Consider the following 16,175-nt stretch of genomic DNA (forward strand, 5'->3'; position numbering starts at 1 on the left):
TTTGTAAATGTGATATTCTTGATAGGTTCTGTGTATGCGTACATGACTGATGTGGAACCTCTCCACTTTGAAGTAATTATTTGTAAATGTGATATATAAAAAATTATTGCCAGTAATATCTGAGAACTAGACATCAAGCAATTTTAGGAGTGGCTGTGTATTTATTTATTACTTTATAATATATAATCTTATTGGAGGAAACTAAGGGCTTTTGGTTTATAATAATCTCTTACAAAAAAAAAAGGAACCTATGGGTTTGTTACTTACTGCATTTTACTTTGTTCTCCAGAAGTATACATAGGTTGGTTTATTGATTATAAGCCCCCAAAGCTCATTCTTTTTTTTTAAATAAAAAAGGAATATAATATAAATACTGATTGAACAAATATTTCTCGAGCTTCTCTCTTCCTCCTCCGATATACCAGACCCTCTTAGATGCTAAAGATACAGCGTTAAACAATAGAGATAGATGTCTGCTTGTGGAGCTTATATTTTAGTGGAAGGAAAGAGACATGGTAAATGTAGAGTTAGATGGTACTAATAATGCTGTGGGGAAAGGAGGGATGGAAGATAGCTATCCTGGTGGGTCAGGAAAGGATTTACAGAAAGGCAAAGTGACTCCCACAGCTATGTGGACCAAGAACAATTTATGTAAAGGGAATAACAGGTATAGAAGCTGGGAGGCCAGAGCAGTGTAGTGAGAGGAGCAGACAGGAGTGAGAGGACCCTTTTTGCCAAGGCTATCAAAGAAATAATGGGAGACTGGGGGTGGGGTGAGTAGCAGTAGCCACAAAAGGCTTTGGAGGCCGCTATAATAACATAGAGGTCTGGTAGTGTAGTGGTTACAAATCGGGCTGCGACCCTCAGGGTCAGCAGTTCGAAACTACCAGCTGTTCCGTGGGAGAAAGATGAGCCGTTCTGCTCCTATAGTGATTTACAGCCTCGGAAACCCTGTACAGGGTCACTATGAGTCAGAACCGACTCCATGGCACATAACAACAACAACAAATAATAACTGAGTCAGGAAGTCTTAGGAAGGATTTAAGCAGACAAGTGCCATGATCTGACTTTTAACCTGTACCATTGTGGCTGATGTATTGAAAATGAACTAAGGGAAGATCAGAGAGGAGGAAGTAGAGAAAGCTGTTGCAGTCCTTCAAGCAAGAGATGATAGTTACTGGGAACAGGATGGTAGGATTGGAAGTCTTCAGAAGTGGGCAGATTATGGATCTATTTTGAAGATGCAGTCAACAGGATTTGCTAATGGATTGGCTGTGAGATAAAAGAGAACTAGAGAAATCAAGGATGAAACTGCAAGGTTTTTGCCCTCAACAGTTGGTAGGAGGGAGTTACCCCTAGAAATGAGGACTGTTGTAAAAGAACAGGTGTTATGGGGAGGGAAGATGATGATGCTTTAGCATTGTCTGAGATCACCAAGATGTCCTAAGTGTAGAAAAACAAGGTAGAGAACCAAAGTTGCACAGGGCACTTTAACTTTTGACCAGTAAAGTAGGAAAACTGAGTGTAGTGAATTAGAAACCAATAAAAATAAGTGTGATAATCAAGCAAAGTAACTGTTTTCAGGAGGAGGAAATGAGCTACCTGCCAATTACCTCACAAGGATGAAATCAGGTAGACTGTTGTAGCAAAGCTAAGGCCGCTGATGACCTTGGAATGAATAGTTTTAATGGAGCGGCAAGGTGAAAGTTTGGAGTAAACTCAAGGGAGTCTCGCTATAATGGGGGCAGAAAAATGGGAGATTATTGATAAGTGATTTAATTTGACCACTGAATTAACTAACTTGACCAAAGATAGAAAACCACAATTAATTATTCAGACTTTTTTTTTAAGCTTTTATTGTGCACTATGTGATAGTTTACATGGGAAAACACCAGTTTAGCATTCATCCTATTGTATTTCGTTTCATTGTAATGATTACAATCACTGCCATACATCATCAAATAACCACAGGGTACACCCTGCAAGCCTGCCCACCCCCCCGACTGTCAGCACACAGCCCCTCTCCCTCCCTGAGTACAGAGTCCCCAGCTGCTCCATCTCTCCAAGTCATTGTCTCTACCACCATCTCTGGTGTCACTGTTTCTCTGGATAGGGTCCCACACTCCTCTCTTCTCCCTTGATGGTCCCAGGGACGTCTGCTCCTAGGCTGCAAAATCAATCACTCCCCTCCTTTTGTTACAAAACATCTACCTGTACATTTCTGACCCTCATAGTCAGTCCTGATAGCAGTTATTCACTATTGTACCACAAGTGTCTTATCCCCCATCTCCTTTCATTAGCCCTGTCCCAACAGATTGGAAACCACTCAGTGGAGATTCTGCCTTCCCCCACACCCTCTGGTTCTAGGCTCCCTCTTGAAAGCTTGTAAGCCAGTCACTTCTTGCCTTTGTAGGCCCTCCCCACCCCCATTTTGGGTAGCCAGTGTCAGACTTATTTTTGAGTCTAGATTGTTAAATTGCTTCTGTCTGAGTGGTAAATGTCATACTGTTAGAATGCTTGGCATTATTGAAACCCAACAGTTAGTACTTTTTCTGTACAGTGCACCTATGTGTGTCTGTGTATATAAACACACCCCACTCACTTATCTACATGACTAGGTTTTAAAGATCAAGACGCTAAATGAAAATGGAGAATGATCACATTAGATCACAAAGTGGAGGATGACTATATCGTTATGTAATTGCCAAGTTACATTATTACAAAACTGCCAAATCACTGATAATCATGGATCAGCAAATTTGACAAAAATACCTTCGCCGTCGCTGTTGTCATTCCTCTTGTCATCCTTGATGTTTGTTACACTTGGCATTCATTACTTCCAGATACACATCATTAACGTGCAGAATAGTCAGACATTTTTTAATAATGTAAATAAGAAATGTCAGATAAGGAGATAGTTGATAAAGTAAGGTGTAGTATGTATCTCATAATAGTTACTATTTTTAACTTATATAACAATGCTGCATAAATTAAGGTAAAGCTTGTAGGAATTTGTAACAATATTCTGAAAAAAACAAACTACCAAGTACAATTAATGAGTAAGACTAGTAAAATGAAAGTAACTATCATGAGTAAAACAACTAACTTTACAAATGTACTTATGGAATTGTAAAGCAACTTTATAGTAATTTTGAGTTGATTTTTGGTTTTACACTGGTTAAAACTGAATAATTGTACTTTTTTTTTACCCTTTGACCTGCATTTTATACACCTTGCAAGATTATTTTTACACCATTGAATTAAGATTATGCAGATTTTGTTACTGAGAAGTTGTAGTTTTAGCACTGTAGATTGAGAACAAATCTGAAGTATTCAAATGTAAGGAAGTCCCTGTTGAATTGGGTTGTTTTTATTCCCACAGGCGTTGTCTGGTTTTAGACAGATGCATGTCATAGACATGGACATTATAGATGTTTCCAATCTAAACAGGCAGTTTTTATTTAGGTAAGTGGTAATTCCTTAACTTTTACAATTCTGATTTCTAGTTGAATTTAAATACATTGCAGTTTAATCAATTTTGTTTTTTATCACTAAGAATATAATACTGATTTTATTGAAAGAAAAAAAAAAAGCATTCCCTTTACTATTTTAGATTAAAACTTCAGGAAAATTTTAGGCGCTCCAAGTAGCTATACAGGGTGGTTATGGGTCAGAACCGACTCAACAGCACTTAACGACAACAACAAAGGAACTCTGGTAACGTAGTGGTTACGAATTGGGCACAGTGGTTACAGCCTCGGAAACCCTGTACAGGCTCGCTGTGAGTCAGAACCGACTCCACGGCACATAACAACAACAATGAAAGTAGTTTTTAAGCAAATTTATATTTTTTTGTTTTTTTTTAAAGATATCGCTGAAGTTTTATGTGAATTTGGAATATTCTCAGGGTAACTATGGGCTGAAGAAGTCATGTGAGCTCTTGTTGATTCCATAAGAGAACATTTGCTGAAAGATTAGGCCCCAGGGACACATCTTAGCGTAAGGACTTGTGAGCCAAAAACTGGATGGTGACTTTGGGGCAACAAAGTTGTGAAAGAATTTGGATGTTTTATAGGAGGATGAAAATGGAGAGTTAAGAAGGAAAAACATACGACCCAAAGACAATTTTGGTATGGTAGAAATAACTTGAAAACTGGAAATAAATCATAAATGTGGATCTGAGGAAAGACTTCCTAGGGAATTTTTAGTACATAGCATTTAGGGTTTTAAGTGGCTTAGATAAGGGTATGTTATAGAATATTGATACGGAGAGAGATGGACTTCTTTCCCCTCTCTCATGATTAGGCGAGAGTTCCGGTTTGGCACTGTAGGATTCACACAGGACTGATAACTGCAAGGTCGGTTCTTCAAACCTACCAGCTGCTCCTTGGAAACCCTATATAGGATGGCTAAGAACAGCAAAAATGACTAGGGTGCTGACAAAAGTTAATTGGCCTCGCTTTGCAGGATAAAATTGGACTAGTAGAAAAAGAAGATAGCTTTAAAATTTTGAGTAGAGAAAGCATCTCCTTTTATCTTTGTGGAAGGTATTAAAAAGACTGAAGAGTGGGTTAGAGCATGTTAATGAAGAATTATAAGTACACTATGAATTCAAGTTTATTTTTCTTTAAGGCTGCAGTTTTCCATTTATATAGAAAAGTTTGTGGGCCCTCTCTAGCCTGCAAGTGGTAGTGCATGAATACTCCATAAATGACACTGCTGAATTACTTAGTTAGTGTTAATAGGCCATGCTCTGGAACTGAGCTGAGTTTGTGATGACTGTAATAATTGATAACATTTATTGAGTCCTTATCATTTATCAGGCATTTTTTTTTAGATCTTTACACATATTACTCCATTTAATCTTCAGAACAGCCTTAAGAGTACTTTCTTGATTACGTTGTTATTAAGTGCCATCGAGTTGGTTCGGACTCATAGCAACCCTCTACAGGGTTTCCAAGGAATGGCAGGTGAACTTGAACCGCCGAACTTGCTCTTCAAACCAACCTTGCATTGCAGCACATTATCCTGCAGCGCCACACCAGGAATCTTGATGATAAGAGTAAGTAATTTGGTCAGGTGTACCACAGGATGATGTGTGAGAAAGGCCGTTTTATTCAGATGGTGGTTTTTGGTGTATCAGTCTCTTTATCCCCTAATACTGGAATATCAATTAGCTAAAGAAGTCAGAGAAACCATGATTAAGGGCTGCTATAAAAGCACATAAAATCTAAACTAAAAGAATATTGGAAATAGTTTATTCATTGTCTTTTCATGTCTTTAGAGCTCTCTTATGTCCAAAGAATGTTAGAAATACAATTCCCTGACTTAAAGCGGGACCTTTTCTATTGTATGATAAGACAAAGTCAGAATAAAACTCCGTCAGAAGTTTCAATCAGAAGATAACATTGCTTTATTGGAGAAAAGCAGAATTAACGAGCTAGAATTTTTCTTTGAAGTTGTAGTTCTAAATAAAGTAAAAATTTCTAACAAGCCTGTTTGATATTTCCCTTTACTTTGAAGTGTTTACACATGAAGGAACACAAAGACCGGAAGAATGCGTTGTTTTTCTCCCAGGTGTTCATAGTCCCAGTGGAGGTGCTAGAGATGTCAATAAGACAAATGTGTAGCAAGAAGTAGTAATGACCCATTTGCTATGGATAATATAAGAGAGTGCTTTATTATTTCTGTGTTGCCAATGAGGAAAATATTGGGGAAGAAAAGAAACTTTGTACCAAGATTGGGAGAAGGCAGTGCTATCTGTGCTTATTATCTAGAAATGACTGTTTGATGCTTTATGTTTATGGCTTTTTGGAAAACTGGCATATTTGCGACTTTCTGTAATGTCTTCGGAAATGTTCTTTCTTGAAAAGCATAGGTGTTAGGACTTTATCAGGGACACAAAATTTACTACTTAATGAGCACATCCTGGAAGAAGGGGAGTAAATGAAGATTCTTGTATCCCTAAAATGAGCTTTACCAATTTATTTCTGTCACAATCTGCATATAGCACATTGATGTGCTGAAGTTCATTGAGAATGACAGGCAAGGTGTGTGTGTTCTGTGTCACATTTCCAGAAGGTCTTTACGATGAGTTAGGGTCATTTTTTACTTTGGAATACGTCACTGGGAAGTGGCCAGGAGACATACTATCATTCTTCTTTATTAGGGAAAGGAGCTCTGGTAGCGTCGTGATTACGAATCAGGCTGCTAATCTCACGGTCAGCAGCTTGAAACTACCAGCTGCTCCACGGGAGAAAGGTGAGGCTTTCTGCTCCCATAAAGATTTACAGCCTTGGAAACCCTGTATAGAGTCACTATGAGTCAGAACCCACTCCATGACACACTACCACCAACAACCACCAGGGGAAAAAAGGAAAAAGCACTATTCATATTTTTATTTTAAAAATATTTGATTAGACTTTATCATGTTGATAGTTGATTTGGATCATCAACAAATGTTAATATTCAGGTTGGCTGAATAATTATTAAAATTCACTTACTGGTATTGTCAGAGTAAAAGCTAAAATAGTCATTAAAGAAGGAGGCAGAGAGAGAGAGATAGAACAAGATCAGGTTATTGGATAAACCTGGGAGGGGCCCCTGACCTGAGTCAAAGGCACTCTTCCCATCCAGCCTAGGTGCTTTTATCCTGTAAAGTGGGTAATGGGGGGTGGGGGGTGGGGTGAAACGTGGTCGGCTTGCCTAGGTTCCCGAGCAGTGGTGAGTGGGTGGATAAGGTGATTCCTTTCTTTTCGGGGAATATGAAACTTAACAGCTAAAAGAAATGTAAACGCATGTTACAACAGCCTAGTAGTTTGACAATTGTAAAATTATGTTATAACAGTCCGATGCTGTCTCTCAGGTATAAAAACACTGAGGTAAAAGTATTCTTTCTAAACGTCCTGTGAATAAACTCACTGTGGGTTGGTTTTTATGTTGGAAAGTGAATTATGTAGATCATCTAGAGCTATAATATGGATGATAATTCAAATGTAATTCTTCCTGTAGGCCGAAAGATGTTGGAAGACCTAAGGCTGAAGTTGCTGCAGAATTTCTAAATGACAGAATTCCGAATTGCAATGTAGTTCCGTATCCTTTGAACTGAAAAATTGCTTGGTATCTAAAAGCTTGTTATTTTTTGGCAAAATAGATGTAACAGTAAGCCCACGACTGAGATAACTGCTGATACCATTTTGGTTTATAGCTTAGCAATCCTTTCTTTATGTTAACTTTTTTTTTTTGCCCTGATAAAAAATTTAGCCTCTGTAGCCTATGCCATTGTCCACTTTTATTCTGAGTTATTGCTTTTAATTTTAGTATCAATTGCATATTTTCTCTATTAAACTGTAAGTTCCTAGCTTAGGCCAAATGATATTCGTGTTCCCTTACAGTAGCAGACAGACTAGATAGACAGCCAGTGTGTCATTATTCAAATGAAATGTAAGAGTAAATTTTGTTTCTTTCTGTAAGAAATAAGCTTTAAAAAAGTGTTCTCACATATTTAGTTCTAGCAAAGTTTGGATATTTTAAAGAAATCAAGGAGGTGGGATTTCTATATAAAAAATTTCAAAGAATCTGCAAAGAAATGCCTAGGACTACTGGGTGAGTTCTGCAAGCTGTAGGATGAAAGACAGCAACACTCGTAATTCTGTGTACTATGAAGTCCTGGTGTGGCGCTGTGGGTTAATGTGCTGGGCTGCCTGGTCGGTGTGAACCACAAGATCAGGGGTTCAAGCTCACCAGCCACTCCTCAGAAACCCTATATACGGGGTCGTTACAAGTTGGAACCGACTCGATGGCACTTAACAACAGAATCAATGAACTTGGTGGGAACCAAAATTAAAATTAGAAAAATACAATGTCATTTACAATCACTAAAAAGAAAGAAATCATTGATATAAATCTAACAAAATATGTACAAGAGTTGTATGTCAAAAGCTATAAAATACTGTGGAAAGAAAGAATATTTAAATCAATGAAGAGATAGTTCATGTTCATGGATTAGAAAGATTTAACGTGAAGATGTCACTTCTTAATTGCTATCTAAGTTTAACACCATTGCTGTCAAAATCCCAACACAATTTTTTTGTGAGATGGACAAGATTCTGAAATTTATATGGAAAGGCAGAGGACTACTGAGAGCAGTTGTGAAAAAGAAGACCAAAGTAGGACTTAGTCTACCAAATTTTAAAACTTACTATATATTTATAGTGATCAAGGAGAGAAAGATGATAAAGATTTACAGCCTAGGAAACTGTGTGCAGGGGAGCAATGAATTGGAACCAACTTAATGGCATTTAACAACAATAGTAACCAAGAGTGTATGGTATTAGCAGAGGGATGGATGCAGATTAATAGGACACAGGACAGATAGACCCAACACGAGTTTGGCCAGTTAATATCAAAAGTTGTTAGAGCAATCAGATACCCAGAAGAACAAAAATGAACTTTGACCTGACATACACTTTATACTAAATGAAGTCAAAATTAACCATAGATTTAAATCTAAAATGTTAAATTACAAAACTTATAGCAGCAACTTTCAGGACCTATAACCTGGCAAGCATAAGCACTGGAGTGCTAACCGCAAGTTTGGCAGTTCAACCCTACTCCTGCTATCCAGAGTCACTAGGATTCGGAACCGATTCGATGGCACTTATGAACAACAACAGCAGACACTATAATGTGTTTATTTACTTCATTAAGTTTTTATTGCGTATTTGCTTACTATTAATGATTGCAGGTCTTAGTGAGTATATAAAAATAGTTAAAGCAAATTATAGAGTATATCTCCTAACAGACTTAAATAATAACATGGGAAGGGAGTCTTAGGAGAGTTTTAGAAAATAAGGTTGTAGGAAATAAGGTTGTGTTCATTTTGTCAGATACCTTGAATTTCATTGCTTTGAATACTCAGGACATTTCTTGTTTTGAATGTGCATTTATAGTTTCTTCTGTATAGAATTGTTAAATTTGTTTCAGAAAATCAAAACTTCAATGGCTTAGTTCCTTTACTTGCATTCAGACATTTCAACAAAATTCAGGATTTTAACGACACTTTCTATCGACGTAAGTTGTCCATTAGAAATTAATTCGCACTGAATTCTTCCTAATAATTCAGTTATCATTTCCCCCAAAGGTTGTTAACTATTTCAGGGTTATTTCTTCAGTTAACTAGATTTTCTGTGCTTTCAAGGATTAGGAAATCTGTATGTTGTGTGTATTATAATAACATTTTTTCTTCCCAACCCTTGGAAAGTGTGAGTTAATTTATACATCTGCAATTTTTCTTTACACTGTATTCTTTTTTTCCCATAGAATTTCATATTATTGTATGTGGACTGGACTCTATTGTTGCCAGAAGATGGATAAATGGAATGCTGGTAAATACAGACTTTCCCATTGCTGTGACCTTCTGACGTTCTTGACACACTGAAAGTTATAATCACATACCATGTCTTGTAAACACCAGAGTTTACTTCATTTTGAATTTGTTGGTTTTCAGTTGAGGCTATAAATTGTTAAAACCCTAACCCACCGACAGTGATGGAGTAGTACTAAGGCAAGCTCTCCTTGGGGAATTACTCTGGGTTTGCTGCTTTGGAATCTTATCTTCCCCTTTTAAACCCTCTGTCTCGTTTTCCTAGATATCTCTTCTCAATTATGAAGATGGTGTGTTAGATCCAAGCTCCATTGTCCCTTTGATAGATGGGGGAACCGAAGGTTTTAAAGGAAACGCCAGGGTCATTCTACCTGGGATGACTGCTTGTATTGAGTGCACACTGGAGCTCTATCCTCCTCAGGTAATCACAGAAGGGCCTGAAAGAAGATAAAATACGCAATTCTGCACTATTCGTGAAAAAATAGGAACTAAATGTAATTCTAATACTATTTTGATTTTGTAATTCATTTTTTATTTTTTTATTTGTGGAGTAGGGTCAAAGGGGATTATAAAGCCGTTTTGAAATAGAGCTATAATCTACCTTCTTTGCTTTCCTTCTGTATTGTTTCAGAGAAGTTAAGATGCCAGGTAAGGCATTGACCTTTCTGAAGATGGGGTGTTTAATCTAGAGTTACTTAAAGGATATTTGGAATTATGAGTTATAAACAATTTTTAGGAGTATTTACTTGGAATTGATTTAACTCTAAATTTTTTTAAATTTTGTATTTATCCCTTCAGATCCAGAGTTAGGTAAACATAGCAACATGTGCATATTTAAGAATCTGTTGAGCAGTTTTCTCTTCATGGTCTATGTATTAAAGGTCCCCTTTATGTACAGATGTAGAAGTATCTCATATAGTATAAAAGGCTTCTATAAACGGAAGGTTAAGCTGAATTACAAGAAGCTGATACAAACTAGGTAATAAATAGAAGTTGCATTTTAAAATAACTTATCACTGAAAATTACTAAAACAGGCAAACTGTGGTTTTAGGTTAATTTTCCCATGTGTACCATCGCGTCTATGCCCAGGCTACCAGAACATTGTATTGAGTATGTAAGAGTTTTGCAGTGGCCCAAGGAGCAGCCTTTTGGAGGTAATAAACCTAATTTAATAATCTAGAGTTACATAACCGATTTATTTGTTAATACTGTTCATTTGGTTAATTATATTACATAAATTACTTGATTATTATATTTCCATCTCCCTCCTCTGTTTCTTTCTTCCTTTCTTTTTTTTAAACAGAAGGAATTCCATTAGATGGAGATGATCCTGACCATATTCAGTGGATTTTCCAGAAATCCCTAGAGAGAGCATCGCAGTATGACATTAGGGGTGTCACATATCGACTCACTCAAGGTAAGGGAGTAAATTATCATGAATTAACATCTCTGAATTAATAGTTTTTTAAAGGGTTGGGGAAGATTGTGGGCGAAATGACAGGTGACTTTAGGTAGTACCATGCAGTTGAGGTTCAGTAACAGTAAAATAAATATAGTTTATAGCTGCTACAAAGTAAAGGGAGCCAAATTCAGAATCCATATAGTGTATCTTTTACTGAAGAGAAATTTTGTCACTTCTTAAGGCAGTCTATTTAACATTTGGACAGACTGACAGATGATTGTACATACTGAGCAGAGATTTCCATCCTTAATTCAGTTTGAGCCCTGGTGTGGCGCTATGGGTTAATGTGCCAGACTGCAAAGCCATTTGAATTGCAAGGTTAGCGGTTCAAGCTCACCAGCTGCTCCTCGGAAACCATATACAGGGTCGCTATGGGTTGGAACCGACTCAACAGCACTTAACAACAACATTGTCACCGGGTATCATCTAACATGTAATTCTCTGTTCAAGTAATAGATCTGAACAAATTGAGGACAGTAAACGTGTCTTAGTTCCTTGAATCCTTGGTCACATTGCTTGGTTTCAATCCCCTATCCTGACGTTTTGCTCTAACCATTATTCAGCGTAATTTTTGGTATTCCTGTTACTCTTAGCTATATTAATTGTAATGCAGCATTTTAGGGTTGCTCTTAAATCTAAACAATAGATTTCTGATTGTTGATACAGTCTTAAGAGTGGGGCCTGTTGCGTACATCGGTGATAACATGTTTGATTCTTTGAATTAACCAGAAGTTTTCTCCACATAAGCATTTGCTAAGCCGGATCTCTCCATGGCAGATTTGATAGGTGCTTACAAATTCATTCTTTTTCTCTTTTTAGACTTTTTATTCTGACTTGAGTGAAGGCTTGCCGAGCAGACTGTCAGTGTCGAGACTTCATGTCGCTGGCTGCACTTCCCTCAATACAACATCACTTATCCCACTTCCTCCCTGCTTTTCTTGTTTCCGGTCCTCCTCTCCTCACCCTTCGGAATTTTGTCCTTAGCTCAATCCTGCCCTTTGGATCACATTTGGTTGACTACCTTTTGGTGTGCGTACCTCACTCGTGTTGTTCCCCATGTCTCAGGGAATCGTCATAATAATGTCCCGTCTTAGTTGTGACCACTGCTTCCTACTCCAAATAGCTGCAGTTCATCCTTTCTAGATTTGTGTCCAATTTCATCACCAAGTTCTCCAGAAAAAAAAGGGCCTTTTTTTAAATGTTTTATTGTGAATTATGTGATACCTTACATGGGAGAGCATTAGCTTTACATTGATCCTATCGTATATTGTTTCATTGTCATGGTTATTACAATCCCCTTCATGCATCATCAACCAACCACAGGGTATATACCCTGAAAGCCTGACCCTCGGTAATTAGCACACAGCCCTTCTCCCTCTCTGGATCTAAAGTCCACAGCCACTCCATCTCTCCACGTCATCATCTGTGCCTCCATTTCTGCCATCACTGTTTCTTTGGGTAGGGTCCCGCGCTCCACTCTTCTCCCTTAATGGTTCCAGGGACCTCTGCTCCTAGACTGCAAAGTTAATCACTCCCCTCCTTACTGCAAAACATCTACCTTTACATTTCCAACTCTCACAATCAGTCTTGATAACAATTATTCACTATTGTATCACAAGAGACCTATCCACATTTCCTTTCATCAGCTCCGCCTAGACAGATTGGATACTACTCAGTGGAGATTCTACCTTCCCCATGCCCTCTGGATCTAGATTCCCTCTTAAAAGCTTGTAAGCTAGTCATTTCTTGTCTTTGAAGCCTCCTCCCCCCGCCTCCATTTTGGCTATCCAATGTCCAAGCTGCCCATCCCTGTCTACTCTGTGCATGGAGGGGTTGGGAATGATGAGCCTTGCTGTAAAGATTTGTTCCCTCTTTTGAACTACTGCATCCATAGGTGTAGGTCAAGTTCATCAATTTGTATCAGAGTACTCTATTTTTTCTCTTCTTTTTTCTTCTAGTTGAGCTCTGATCATCCATTCATTGAAGCCAGGTCAAGTGGGTATTATCTGCAAGTGTGGGTATTCTTATGCATATGCCCTCTCTTCTTATCAGCTGGATGCTTCACTCTCCACTCTAGTCCTCTGTGGCTATGCCACTGTCTCTAGGCCCAAGAGTACCCAGGTCTTGCCACACATCTGGCCGACCAGGTCTCCACCCGGGTTCACAGGACTCTGTTGAACGTTGTAGGGCTTAGCTTGTAGCTTCATTGGTGTTTTTCCCTCACTTCCCCTTATCAGTGACGAACTGCTTTCTTTTTAAACCTCCTTTGTGAGTCTTCTATTTTCTGATGTTTTATTGATGTCACATGAAATCTACATATGTTCACACTCCTTGCTGATCCCCCATACTCCTCCACGCTGACTTGCGTTCATTGGAGACACCAAGCTAATTCTCACTTTACAGCTTTAGCTATGTCTAGGATTCTCTTTCCTCTTATTTCCCGAAGGCTGTCTCCTTATCCCTCAGGTAACCGCTTAAACAATTTTCCTGGTTTTCCGATCTAAAATCCATTCACTGTTGTTGTTAGGTGCTGGCAAGTTGATTCCACCTCCTAGCGACCGTATGCACAATGAGCAAAAGCCTGCTTAGCCCTGTGCTGCCTTCATGAATGTCTCCATTGAGCCCAGTATTGCAGCCCCTGGGTCATTCCTGCTGGTTCGGGATCTTCCTCTTTTTCACTGAACCATGGTGTCCCTTTCCAGGACCTGGTCCCTACTGACCACATGTCCAACATATATAAGGCAAGGTCTCAAAAGCCTTACCACTCTCACTTTCAAGGAGCGTTCTGACTGCACTTGGCCCGAAACAGATTTGTTTGTTCTTTTGACAGTCCATGGTACTTTCAGTATTCTTCACCGACCAGAATTCAAATGTATCGAGTCTTATTTATTATCCAGCTTTCACATACATGTTGTTGTTCTTGTGTGTTTCATTGAGTTGGTTCGACTCTCAGTGACCCTGTATAGGGTTTACGAGGAGTAACTAGTGGGTTTGAGCCATCAATCTTGTGATTTGTAGTCCATTGCTTACCTTACAGTGCTGTGTTGTTGTTGGTGCCACCGAGGCAGTACCGACCCATAGCGACCTTATGCACAGCAGAAGGAAACACTGCCCGATCCTGGGCCATCCTCACTACTGTTGCCGCGCTTGAGTCTAACGGTGCTGCCCTTGGCCAATCCATCTCACTGGGGGTCTTCCTCTTTTTCTCTGACCCTCCACCTAACCAAACATGAGATCCTTCTCCAGCAACTGGTCCCTCTTGACGATATGTCTGAAGTATGAGAGACAAGATTGCTATGTTAGGATTTATATTTGTTGTTGTTAAACCCTGTTGAGTCACTTCCTCCTCATTGCAACCCAGTATAGAGTTTCTAAGGATTCATATTAGAAAACTGAAAAGGCCATGGTAGGCTAGGCATACCTCAGTACTCAGACTACATCTTTGCAGTATAATACTTTGAAAAGATCTTGTGCATCAGACTTTCCTAATACAAGATGTCGTTTGATTTCTGGACTGCTGCTTCCATAAGTGTTGATAGTGGGCCCAAGTAAAATGAATTCTCCTACTATTTCAATCTTTTTCCCATGTATCATGGTATTATTGGCCAGTTGTGAGGATTATCGTTTTATTTACATTGACGTGCAATCCATACTGAATGCTGGAGACTTTGATCTTCATCAGTAAGTACTTAAGTCCATCTCCTCCAGAAAGATTATGTCATGTCCATATCACAGGTTGTTAATGAGTCTTCCTTCAGTACTGATGCTGTGTTCTTCATACAATCCAGCCTCTGATTATTTGCTTAGCATACAGATTGAATAAGTATGATGAGTTAATACAACCCTGGAGCATACCTTTCCTGAGTTTAAAACATTCAGTACCACCTCGTTTTTTTGTATTTTTTTGCACATACTAACTTGCTTTTATTAATCCAGAATGGCATTCTACAGATACTGTACAGTGTGAATGTTTATTCATTGCAAAAATGGTTTTCAAACCATTAAAAAAAAAGTTGGAATAAGAGCATAAAACAGAACAGTAATGTCACGACTATTAGGAAACATTCAAAGTATTCACACAAAAATGTTATAGTTACCATCTTAATAAACCAGAGAAAAATCAGAGACAGTTTTACAGTCACTTCATGTCAACTACAGTGGCACTGAATGAACAGGTTTCAGCTTTATACAGCATTTTGCCGCATCGGCATGGCTACGGTTTTGGTTTTTTATTTAAAGTTCACCACTCACTTGTATGTAGTAAGTGTACATAGAAGCAGCAGCTTGTTTTCCCTTTTAAGAGTAATATAATATACAGAATTTTGTCCCTGAAGTGTTTATACCTCTTCATTTAAAATGCTTTCTGGGCCATCAGCTACCAAGCACATCTTGTTATAGGTGACATTCAAACTACATGCAGATCTACCTACGTAATATCACAGCAAAACAGCATGAATAAAACTACAGCATCAGAAAGAGGGAGAAAGCTATCATCACTGAGAAAGTTGGCACATAACATTTTGCACACGGTCAGTCTATTTCCAAATGGTGCAGTTCGAAGGGAGACCCAGGAATAGTCCCACTGTTTCTCAGACAGCGTCGCCAAAATTCCCTCACTGATTTTGAAGTCTTATTATACATAATGGCTTTTAAAGCAACTTTAGATAATGCTACTGATCCTTTAATGGCAATTGTGAATGTCCTTTTCGTGGCATCTGGGTTTCATACAGCAAAGAAAAAAAAAAGGGAAACAAAAATATATATATATACACATTTTATATATAAACTTAAAAACTTACAAACCTTGTACAAATGAGTCATAATATATAAGATGCATATGCTAAGGGAAGGGGGCAAAAAACTTTATAAACAGTTTCAAGAAAAAGGAAAACATATTTAAAACGGAAATACTGTATAGCTACGACAAGCAGTCTCTAAAGCCATAAACACTACTGGTCCAACCGCGTTGTGATTCCATTAATTGTTGACTAGTATGCCCCTCCCCGCAAAAGAACAACACTATGGAACAAAGTGATATTAACATATTTTAACCCTTTGTTTCTGTATGTTTAAACAAAAACAAGTAACGTCACAATACAAGTTGTTTTACATGGGGGTGGGAGGTGCCACCTTGTTTTAGTCTAATGGATGCCTCTTGTTCTATGTGTGGTTTCCTCATTAGCACAGTTAAGTGTTCTGTAGTTCCCACTCTTTGCAGTGTTACCATAGCTTGTCATGACCCACACAGTCAGAAGCCTTTGCATAGTCAATAAAGCACAAGCACATCATTGTGCAGTCCTAATATGGCGCTGTTGGATAAGCACTGG

General features: G+C 38.3%; 1 protein-coding gene across 2 annotated transcripts in view; it reads left to right on the forward strand.

The window, feature by feature from the left end:
• Positions 1-16,175, forward strand: part of UBA3 (ubiquitin-like modifier activating enzyme 3) — a 40,418-nt gene that overhangs the window by 15,794 nt on the left and 8,449 nt on the right. For both annotated transcript variants that reach the window (XM_006865633.1, XM_006865634.1), the window contains 7 exons: positions 3,383-3,465; positions 7,012-7,092; positions 9,029-9,072; positions 9,322-9,386; positions 9,651-9,806; positions 10,438-10,540; positions 10,690-10,803. In XM_006865633.1, coding sequence (XP_006865695.1) covers positions 3,383-3,465; positions 7,012-7,092; positions 9,029-9,072; positions 9,322-9,386; positions 9,651-9,806; positions 10,438-10,540; positions 10,690-10,803 — 646 coding nt within the window. The remainder of the gene's footprint in view (positions 1-3,382; positions 3,466-7,011; positions 7,093-9,028; positions 9,073-9,321; positions 9,387-9,650; positions 9,807-10,437; positions 10,541-10,689; positions 10,804-16,175) is intronic.

Source organism: Chrysochloris asiatica, unplaced genomic scaffold, assembly GCF_000296735.1.
Source record: "Chrysochloris asiatica unplaced genomic scaffold, ChrAsi1.0 scaffold00080, whole genome shotgun sequence".
NCBI classification, from domain to species: Eukaryota; Metazoa; Chordata; class Mammalia; order Afrosoricida; family Chrysochloridae; genus Chrysochloris; species Chrysochloris asiatica.